This window comes from Phalangium opilio, unplaced genomic scaffold, assembly GCF_054372755.1.
Source record: "Phalangium opilio isolate 3A_F unplaced genomic scaffold, DU_Popi_V2 ptg000113l_1, whole genome shotgun sequence".
NCBI lineage: Eukaryota > Metazoa > Arthropoda > Arachnida > Opiliones > Phalangiidae > Phalangium > Phalangium opilio.
This window is the reverse complement of record NW_028324209.1, coordinates 8810036-8821474: the sequence shown is the minus strand read 5'-3', so window position 1 is coordinate 8821474 and position 11439 is coordinate 8810036. Positions and strand designations below refer to the sequence as shown.

The window sequence follows — 11439 nt, the reverse complement described above, 5'->3', positions numbered from 1 at the left end:
CCAAGATGGGGCTCGTCTACAATTAAGACCAACGAAAAGAGCCCAAGCATCGGGGACATCCCTGTCAGCTTAAATGGTTTTGTAGATGAGTCGAGCCATCTCTCTCAAGGATGAGTTTACGTTGTGCCTTTACCAATCTGTCTTCGGCGAGTAACAGCGTGTGTTATGAGGTGTTATGGTTTTCGTTTAAACATTCTGCTTTGGCAATATATCTTAGTCTCTCCCATCTGCCCTTATTTCGGATTATTTCACTTTACCTAGAAGCTTAAACTCATTTTTTACCAGTGACTCTAGCTTAACGCTATCCTTTTTAACGCCGTGGAATATAAGTTTGGCTGATTATATCTGATCCGAACCATCTTTCAATGTGTTAAAGAAAGGTTATCTATGATTGAGTGATTTCCATTTTATCGCTTACGAGAGTTTCCAGATTTTTCCCCTAAGTGTTTCGAGCCCTATTTAATTAATTGGTGATTAATTAATATAATTAATATCCTAAATTAATTGATTATGTTGAAATATTGATGTTAATATTTCAGAGAAACCAACACACATTGGCGAGGTCGCCATTGGGGTGTTCTCCGTCGCACCAAGAAGCAACGTCAGACGGATCCCGACTTTACTACACGCTAACCAACTCGCACTGCCTCTAGCGGCACATCTTGGCGAGAGGGGAGAATACCCCAATGGCGGGCTTGCCCCCTGGGTGTTGGTCTATTAGCAAAGTTGACCGAGTAAGGCTACTTATAAAATAATAAAAAATTAGAACCGAATTCTTTGACCACCATTTTCCAAGATGGTTGCAAATTTCAAACTGAAAGTCATACATCCCTATTGTGTATTTTGTTGATTTGTTTACTTAATATCAGTCAAAGCGCAGTTAAAACGTACTCATTGGGATGTGTGGTTACTTTTCTGTCCACCATTTTACAAGATGGCGTCATATACAAACCCAAAACCATACCATATTCTTATTTTAATATCAGTCTTGATTCAGTCAAATCCATTGAAACGTACAAAAGTTATATCGTTATCTTTTAAATTATCGAATTATTGATGTCCTTAAGTTGGTTGGTAACTAGCGCGAGTTCCCTTCCACCCAGTCCTAAGACATTTCGTTTTGGGAGCGAATAGAGTCACGTGTTACCGAAAATATTCGCTTTGTAAACAAGGGTACGATCGTCAGGGAGTAAATGGGAGAGTGCAAAGATGAAGATGGGTATCGTCAAAAAGGCCAAGGCTTAATACACTGTTTCCCTAGGCTTCCGCGCTGATACTGAAGCTATAAACAATTTACTAGCCTTGACTCGTCAACGCCCCATCATCAATAAGTTACTGGCTCGACTAAATATTGCCTTTTTTTACCCCGCCATAATTAGAGCGTGGCTTTAGAGACATAAACTGAAAATTAAAATAGCCAAGGTGTATTCTTCTTAAATAAAGTGGAAAAATCAGCTTACAACCTAAATAAATATGGAAAAATTTCATTTACCAGTAGGGTTTTAGCGGTTTTTCTAAACTGTAAATTTCAAAGAAATAGTTGTACCTGAAGTCTATACCGTGATAAAACCGAATACTTTTATCTGCAGATGGTTGCGTTACACTGATTATGAAAATATGTCTTGCCGGTTTTGCTTTACTCTAAATTAAAGCGGACGATATTTACTGAATCTTCAAGTCGATATTGAAACTTTTGACGTCATATCCTGTGTCACTGTTCCTACTAACTAACCTCGTTTAGTTTCTTAGAGACCCACCCGAATTGGTAATTTTAGAGTGACCAAACCAAGAACAAAACAGTGCGTATCCGAGTTGATGCGGCTCTCCCTCCAAGCAAAAACTTATGGTGGAACTCATTTAGTACAGGCGAAGGCAGGGCGTCGTGCGCAAGCGTCCTGCCTTTCGCGCACGACGCCATGCCTTCGCCTGTACTAAAATGCCTTACGTCCGACGTTTATGAATTCCACCTTTAGTCGACAATGTCCCCGAAAACCGAACTTCCGGTATCTACCAAATCTCAGTTTTAACGAACGAACTTGCTTATAAATTAGTTTACCTAATTCAAATACGAAATACCGAAAGTTTTCAAAAAACCACTTAATAACATTTCGTAGAAAACCCCGTCGTATCTAATTATTTCGCTCTAGTTAGGACAAAATTATTAATGAAAGGCCTGCTGTAGTAGCTTAGCACATTGTTACAATGATAAATTAATCCGCCTCTGTGAGGATATACGCCTTAATTTCTTGTATTCCAACGTGGGCGCAAAATACGAATGTATTAAAATTATTAAATTTTAATATACGTTTTGCGTTTCTCGATAGGTGAATGTAATCATATAGCGACGGTTGAATTTCACACAGGATTATATCTATATAACTGTAAAGATATTTGCGAGATTTCCAATCTAGGCCTACGTAGGCAATTAGGAAATACTCTAATAATATCTCAAGATATTAAAATTGATATCAAATTTCCCTATTGGATGAATGAATTGACTGTCGAAATTTTAGAAGCGAAAGATTGAAAGAGGTTTCTCTCTCTCTCTCGTTCCTCGCTTCTGGCCTTTCACTTTATTACCAAATATTCCATCTTTACGGGGATGCAATTTGATGTGAAAGAAGGCGTATAAAATATATTTGGAATAAATCCTTTGAATAATTTAAAATGCGGTAATGATTTTGATACAGTGATATAGTTGAGTCCAACCCTAGAATTTTATATCTATAACAAACAGAGAAACCAATACACAGGGGCGAGGCCGCCATTGGGGTATCCTCCCTCTCGCCAAAAAGCTCCGCTAGAGGCAGTGTATCTCTTCTTCTTCAGTGTACGATTCAACCGTAATATTTAGTTCACTTGTTACCTATATCCCATAGGCGAGTTCTTTCTGGTCTTTGCATGGGATGGGGTTGAACGTATCACCAGAGATAGATTTAATTTTAGAAGTACACAGTAAAAAATAGGGGTTTGAAATTGGTTTCAAAATGGTTTACGGAACCATTAAAAGTTTTAATTAAAACCAGTTCTGGTTTACACCATTAAAGTGCTGATCTGAATACAGAACATTTGAATAATAGTATATTTTTATACCAATAACGGAATTTTATAAGGTTGGAATTTAAACCGTTTCGGGTTTAGTTGAAAATGGCCTACCTTAAAACCAGTAACAGTTTCTTGACAAGGTATGCATTAAAACCATCTCATGTTTCAAAAAGATACACCATTAATGTGATGATCTAAATATAGAACATTTGAATAATAGTATATTTTTATACCAATGACGGTATTTTACAACGTGGGAACTCAAACCGTTTTGGGTTTAGATGAAAATGGCCTACCTTAAAACCAATAACAGTTTTTTGACACGGTATAGATTAAAACTATCTCTTGTTTCAAAAAGGTCGAACATATAGTTTTTATTATCTGCACTGGAATAAAAAATCTTTATATGAAGAGAAACCAGACGTGATTAGTGTAAAATATAAAACTTTTATTTAAAAATAGCGGTGAGGCGTTTCGGTCCGCGGCTCGTCGTTCAGCCTAGTGAACATAATTGCATTCACGAAATGATACTATATAATGTTGTGAAGTTTGCTCATATTTGATTCCATTAAATTCGAAATCGTTATTTCTTAAGCAAATTTCTGTAACCGTTAAATATACAAAGGTTATGTTAAGTATATCATATTTTTCTTAATTTCCCGTAAAGTTGTATTTGCATATCGGTATTTCCGAATCGGTCTATTTATTCAGTAATTATTTCAATATATATTTTAATGCAAGTTTCGTTTTGTTAACTACTCACAGAGTTCGATCTCAGAGTTCTATAACTTTTGTTTTCAATCACATATTTGTCTAACAATTCGTAAAAAACTAGGGAATCTGGGTTTATTCCACATCCATCTATCTCACAGATAACGTTAAATTTAGGGTCATTTCGATGAGCATTTTGTAAGTGATTTAATAAGTTAGTTAATGTTTTTGCAAAATATGTACACTTAACACAGCTATAAAATTGGGCACTCATCATAAATTACATTTCGATCGAGCTTGGTAAAATGCTAAACTAAACTACCTTAACGTTCTTTGATATAGATAGTTTACAGGCGTGGAGGATTCCTACCATTAACACAAGGAGACCAAGCGACTTAGAGTGTAAAATCGTCTGCTATTTTACACTCTAGGTTGCCAGGTCTCCTTGTGCAAATGGTATGAATCCTCCACGCCTGTAAACTATGTATAAAAACTGTGGGGAGAATTGGAAATTTTTCTATATTGACATGAAAATCCCTAAAGAGAGATTTTCATGTTACTTGGCCAAAATGCTAGAACATATAGCTTTGAAATAAAACGTCGCTCGTGCGGTCCTTCGAGAAAGGTGACCACTGAAGGGGGGGCAGGTCGATAAAAGGGCAATCCGGTAAAGGGGTGTGAGGGTGTGACACGGTTTTTTTTCTTTTCTCAATAGGAGAGGACTCAGAGGAAAGTTTTTTTTTTTCAATTCGGCTTTTGCTTTTCCCCCCGGGCCCCCAAATACGGTGCCTAATAGGCGCGCCTACACGCGCACATTTCTAAACAAGTATTGGACAAATAAGTTTAGCTTGGTGAGGTTAAAGTTTTGAGATGGCTAGTAAAGAAATATTACTGCTTCTAATTTTTGGCGACAAAAAGAAGAAAATATTGTTGAAGAATCCTTCAATTAATAGTTTTCGAGATAAACTTGAATCAGACGTTTCCTTACAAGAATATAATGGAAATGGTTGTATATACCAGGTAAGTGCCTTTTTTATTAAACTTAACAACTTCAAAGTATTAAATCAAGAATGAAACTTGTATAATCTGGTGTTCAAAATTTATCCCAGTGATTTTCCACTCGGTAGTATAGTAACATGGTGTATAATTCCATTGTTTCAGACTCGGTAATGGCAGTGGCCTGCCTTTCGCTGTGTTAGGCTCGATGGGAAGTTAACATGGGTTGCCAACTGGCCATTACTCGATCTGGTCTTAGAATTCAAAGATTGAAAATTTGAAATACTATAAAAATATTTAGTTATATAATCTTGAGAATATAGGGAGCGGGCGAACAGTTCTTTCTAAGTCATAGCTTATATAGGGAATTGCCAGTTTCCTGCCTTTGGCTGTATTAGCGTCTATGGGAAGATAATCCGGAGTGCCAACTCCCTATCTCTTACCTCGGTGTCATCCCCCCTAACTGTGGAATTTCAGTATTTCGCGTACATGTAGAGGCAGAGAGAATTAAGTAGGGAGCGGAAGCTAGGGCAGAAAATGTCGCGTGAAAAATCACGTGATCTGGGTAGAGCGGTTTCCGGTTCATCGCTACTAGAAGTTAGCTCTAGACCGGAAATTAGCCTACCTAATTCCTAAGCCCGTTTTCAAAGCTTGGAAATTTAATTTTTTCCAACTATTCTATCAGTTTAAAGTTACTGTCCCCTGGTGACGTCATGATCGAGAGCGCGCGAGCACGTTCCCCAAACTCTTTATCGGCAGCTTTTTCGCTACTTTAATAATTAGGCTTAATAACAACGTCCCCAGGGGTACAAATGAATTTACTTTTTGTTGAAGTATGTTCAAATGTGCGTTTGTTTTTTCATATTACAAAAAGAATAACTTTCTTTGACTATACTTTACTACTTTTACTTAGGAAAACCAAAACTAGACATTTTTCAATAAACGAGTCACTAACCCTTTAAAGTAAAAACTGGGAAAACTATAATATATTTACTTTAAAACTGGGAAAACTATTTATCTTTACTTAAAAAATGAGAAAAACAAATATCTTTACTAATGGAACTGTTATTTAAGGTTTTGGAAGATATGGAAGACAGGATTAGTGTTAAACAACACATTAAATATATGCAGTTAGAAATGCGTAAAAATAATAAAGATTGGATGGCCATTGACAAAAGGATGGATCGGACCATACTGCTATTTTATTCTTTAGGAACTTTGGGATCGGACATACTCTCGTAGGCGAGATCTTATTGAAAACGAGTCGTTACAATGCCTTTTAGAAACGTACCCATCACTGTGTAATATTAGACAGGTAATTCGGTGTATTTTTTAGTTAAAACATTATACATAAGAGTAATTACACTTTTTTTTTCAGATAAATTTGGAATTTCAAAGGGTAGCTGGGATTAATATAGAGAAAAGATTAGCAGAATCCCTCCAATTGTATTCAGGGAAAATTTGGAATTTAAATCAAAAAATCTGTTGATTTAAGATCAGTATTAATGGAAGAAGTCGACAGTTTGTCAGACAAGCAATCTCAACAAAGTAAAATATATTTCACTATTAAAATATTAATGAAATTTACAGAGAGAAACCACGCGTAAACTGATTAAATAAAATCATTTCAGTATTTTATTTAATCTGTTTACACGTGGTTTCTCTCTGTGTAAATTTCATTTATATTTTAATCTAAAACTCCCGTGATAAATAATTCTCATTAAAGAGTTTTATAAAATATTTCATTATCGTTACTAATTAAAAAAAACTAAATTTCAATTTAGGTGCCAAAGCTAAATTAAGCCTTATGCTAATACCTGGAATATTAAAGGAATGCCATCAATCGATGTTTTCCAAAAGGAGCGAAGTCTCAAAAGTTCTAGTGTCACAGGGTGCTGTACTTGTATATTCTGGAAACAATATCTTCTGTTCCAAATAATGGGAGCTGCATGTGGATAGGAAAAGTGTGGCTAGCACCGAGGATTTTTTTTCAGCACTGTGCGCTTATTTTGCAAGCTATTGGGTGTTTAATGTTCATTATCCAAATAATTTGCTAAAAACTTTAACGTTTGTTGAAAATTGTTGTCTGGGCTTAAATGCCACAAAAATTTGCGCCAAAGTAAAACATTTAGCAAAAAAATGCAATAAGTTAACTTAATAAAACTCTAAACTGGAATTAAATCAAAGTAATTTTGTTCGCAACCAATGAGTACATAATATTTTAAATTAAAAAGAACACAATATTTAAGGGCCTATAATGCATGATTTTAAGTTAATCTTGAGTCAAACCAGCGAGAGAATAGCGCTGAGATACATGTTAACCAATGGGGCTCCGCGCTATTCTCTCGTTGGTTTGACTATAGCTTATGCAACCTTTAAGGGTTGGGGAGTAAGGCCTAACCCATTTTATTCCTAGTATAGTAACCGTTTTAGTCGTGCTATATAAACCATTTTAGGCTTGCTATATAAACCATTTTAGGCTTGCTATATACGCAAACCATTTTAGGCTTGAAACGCAAACCATTTTAGGCTTGATACGCAAACCATTTTAGGCTTGATACGCAAACCATTTTAGGCTTGCTCTATAAACCATTTTAGGCTTGATACGCAAACCATTTTAGGCTTGCCATGCAAACCATTTTAGGCTTGCCATGCAAACCATTTTAGGCTTGCTATGCAAACCATTTAAGGCCAACTATATTAACCCTTTCTATCCTTATGCCACACCATAAAGGGTATATTTTTAGAATCATAATGGTATACACTGAACTTAATATTTACATGGAAGGGTTTACTATCAGTACTTGACGGGTTTTAATTAAAACTGTTTGAAATATGATCAGGCCCGTAATCATCTAAAGAAAGAAGTATAAAGGTTTATATTTAAACCTAAAACTGTGGTTCTGAAACTCCCCTCAAAAATTATGGTTTAAATGCTAACCATTTGGTTATCAGAATAGCCCGATACCGGTTTCACATAAGCTAGTTAATGGTTTATATATGTAACAAAATTTCGGTTTCAAACTTTACTCTCGGAAAATAGTGATTTTAAATTAAACCATTATATTTTATTATGGTTTAAAAATGTACACTTTCAGGGTTTTAAATCCGGGAAAAAAGTTTTTATCATTAATGGTTTAAAAGTAGACCACAATTTTTTACTGTGTAGGAATGGAGAACTGTTGGTTTTTACTTCAGTCCGACTCATAGCCCAGTATAAAGCCCCTCCCTCCAACACGTAACGAAAAGTTTAAATTATCTTATTGGCTCACTTAAACTACGTTTTGATGACGTTGCTGACGGGGACGGCGAAAAATACGTAGTTCCCGTTTACGTCTGTCGCTATGACCCGCCTCTTCTTTCATACCCCTCCGTCCCGTGGAAGGGGGTCCGGGACTTTGACGCGCGCCCAGATTACTCTGTTCTCCATTCCTACTTCCCAAACTAAATCTATCCCTGATATCACCCATGTTTTAAAATGGTGGCCGAAAAGTAAGATAAATGAAATGTCCCTTTGATATTTATTTTTACATATTTTCGGAAAGGTTTTCAAATGAACGATTTTATCGTGAACATTTTACTCCTTGTAAGGATGGTTTCTACTACGGTGAGGCTAATAAATAAATAATTTTTTTAAAACCATTTTAAGACATTATTTGTCGTGATTTCATTTCGAAAGGCACGTTTCGTTTCGGTGGCCTAGTTAAAAGACTTAATTAAAAACAAAGCACTCGACGGTATATTCTTCTTACATATTTAATTAGTAAATACGCATGAGAAAACACGTTACCCCTTTAATTTACCAAATGAACAGAAATGAATCAATAATATTTACTTGAAGACTGAACTGTTTTATATCAAAATTTACCCTTGGTGTACCTACCTCCATAAATAACACACTTTTTAGCAAATGGCCAGCTTATTTTTTTCTTTCCTCTTCCCTTAAGATTCTTAATGCAATTACCTTCCGAAACCTGCCATCACCTAGTAAATCCCCTGATGGTTTATGTCTTTGTTTTAACGTATTTCTTTTTTTAAAGGCCAGAGAGCCGCGGTATCGTTAAGCTTAGCTGTGCTAGAAATTTACGGTAGTTGTTTGCGTTATGCTTGTCACGATGGCTTAACCCTTTTAACGTTTCATTTTGCGATAAAAGATGCTAAACGGGATTCATTTTTGCGCTGGTGGGGGCAGTGGGTTCTAGGTCTCCCAGGATTCAGGAAACATCAAAGAGTGTAATGGCGCGAGAAAAATTTATTTCCCGCCAAAAAATCACCCTCCAGCATCTTAACTGACAAAGTTTTCAAATGAATGTTTTGAGTTTTGCGATTAAACTAACATAGTTATATTATAGAAATGCAATTGACCTAAAAGCTTGGATGAAATAATCTAGTCACCTAGACCCAGTTTGGCGCGAGAAAATTTGCACTTGACCACGTGCTTTTCAATTTTAATTTCAAATTAGGCTTAACCATGAATTTATTAATTAACATGAATAACTATGTCTAGGCACAGCATTACCCTGTAGTCTACTGTTAAAATGGAATAGTAGGGATAGGATTTTCGTGCCACTGGTTTTTTTATAACCAGTAAGAAGCAAACCCTGTTATTTGGGCGTTTTTTCGGTTTCTTATATCAGACGACATAGCTTATAAATGTCCAGAATGTAATTGGCCATATGTCTAATCAGCGCCACTAGCGGATGGTCTGAGAACTACTCCCATAGAGACTAGGTATATTTAAGAGGGTTTGCAGAATCATAGCCAGGTGGCTCGAACGCCGCGCCATCTGACGGAAATTCTGCAAACCCGCTTAAATATACCTAGACTCTATGGGAGTAGTTTTCAGACCATCCGCTAGTGGCGCTGAATAGACATATGGCCAATTTATTAAAGTTGCTTTTATTTAAACGTGAAAACTCCTTTTATATAGAAATATATATAAAGTTTAACAAATTTATCTTAGACTCCTGGAAAATCGAGGTTGATTTCGAGCTACGTTCCCAAATAACTTATTTTTGGTTTCCCGTCTCGATCGGTGCTGTTATAGTTTGTTAGAGGCAAATATTTAGAAGTCAAAGATCGTTCGTTCGGACGAACCCATCTGTCTATAACGCTGTAAACCTAATGAACTCCTAAAAATACGAATCAGCGCGTTTAAGGTAAAGGGGACTTCGTTACTTTCTTACTAAGTAGATATTCCAAAAATTGCCCTCAACATAAATTGTGATTTGCTCAACTGAAATAAGTGGACTGACGTATAGTCCGTGTCATCAGTTTTTCGCCTACTTTGGCCGTATCTTGATAAAATTTGACCCTTTTTTTCAGTTCTCGTGATTTGTTGGCCATAATTTGAGTATGGTATAAATTGACCGAAAAATCGCCTACGAAAATGTGTAGCTATAGCTTTCTTGGTAAAGCAGTTTGGGCTTGGCATTGATGAATGAGTCAGTAAATACAGGGTGGAACGGATAAGACTCACACTTATTTTGACTACTAAAAGAATATGCTTATGTACAGCCCTGTTTGAAATTATCCTACCCAAACTCACAAACTTTATAATATTGTAGTAGGATTAGCGAAGGCAAAATAATCCGTATGTCAGACTCTGCATTTAAAGCTAGAAATAAGAATATTGAATACAAATCATGAATTTATTCACGTATACCCATGAATAATTATTAAATTATTAATAAAGATTAAAAGAGAAATAAATATAAGTCCATCATTTTGAATGAAAGTGAATACACAAAAATTGGTATAAAATTAAGAAAAAGAGGCCGCGAGGGAAATATGTCTCAAAACTGTACGAGCTACGGAGCTTGGTCAGCCAAAAAAGAACAAAGTAAAAATAACGAAACGTGCTGGCGAGTGCTATTTTGGAAAAGTACTGGTAGATAATAGACAGATTAAGTAAAGCAAGCAAAAATAAAAAACCTCCAAGGAATGAATTAAGTCATCTAACGTGTCAAGTTCAATCTGAAAACTGATCAGTATGGATCAGTAATGTCATGGTAATGTCTATCAATCATGGGAAGGTCATGGTCTTGTAATATGGATGCTTAACCTCGCTCACCCTCCTTCTAAGGCAACTTGCAGAATTATTTTTCTCAGAATTTTTAAAGAAGAAACCACGCCTTTCTTAGCTACGTATGCCGCGTGAGAAATGCCTTGGAAATTTTTATCAAGAAGTGATATCTAGTTTACTAGGAAGAAGGTATAAATTCGCCACATTTCCAGCTTTATCTCCAGTCCAAACGTAGCCTGTCCGGTGTTAATCCCCGGCGCCTCTAAATTACAACCAGCGTCTCATTGGTTCTTGAATCTCACGTCAGGGCGACGCGAATGACGAAAATTACAGTCATATTTTCAGACTGAGGAGAGGCAGCGAAATAGCCCGGCGCCTCCTTTTACGTCCCCCATTGTATTTTGAAAGGGGGACTGGGACTATGGCGCGCGAATTCTAAGGCATCTTATATCTTCTCCCTAGTAAACTAGATATCGCTTCTTGTTTTTATCTAAACTTCGCTAGAGAATACGAATTTTTGCGCTATAATTTATATGATACTTAAAAAAATATTACAGTTTTACGTGGGCTTTGGTACACTATTATGATTTGAGTGTTTAGTGACTTCTTAATCTAATTGTAATTTACCAAAGTATGTGTATACAATATATATGATGCGATAG

The 11439-nt window shown here is 36.0% G+C and overlaps 1 protein-coding gene across 1 annotated transcript; it reads left to right on the top strand.

The window, feature by feature from the left end:
* Positions 1–2939: 2939 nt before the first annotated feature.
* LOC149623786 (uncharacterized) lies at positions 2940–6954 on the top strand. The gene is made up of 4 exons (XM_089853020.1): positions 2940–4776; positions 5827–6067; positions 6131–6300; positions 6537–6954. The coding sequence occupies exons 1-2, from the start codon at positions 4627–4629 to the stop codon at positions 5992–5994; spliced, it is 318 nt and encodes a 105-aa protein (XP_089709146.1). The 5' UTR covers positions 2940–4626; the 3' UTR covers positions 5995–6067; positions 6131–6300; positions 6537–6954.
* Positions 6955–11439: the final 4485 nt, after the last annotated feature.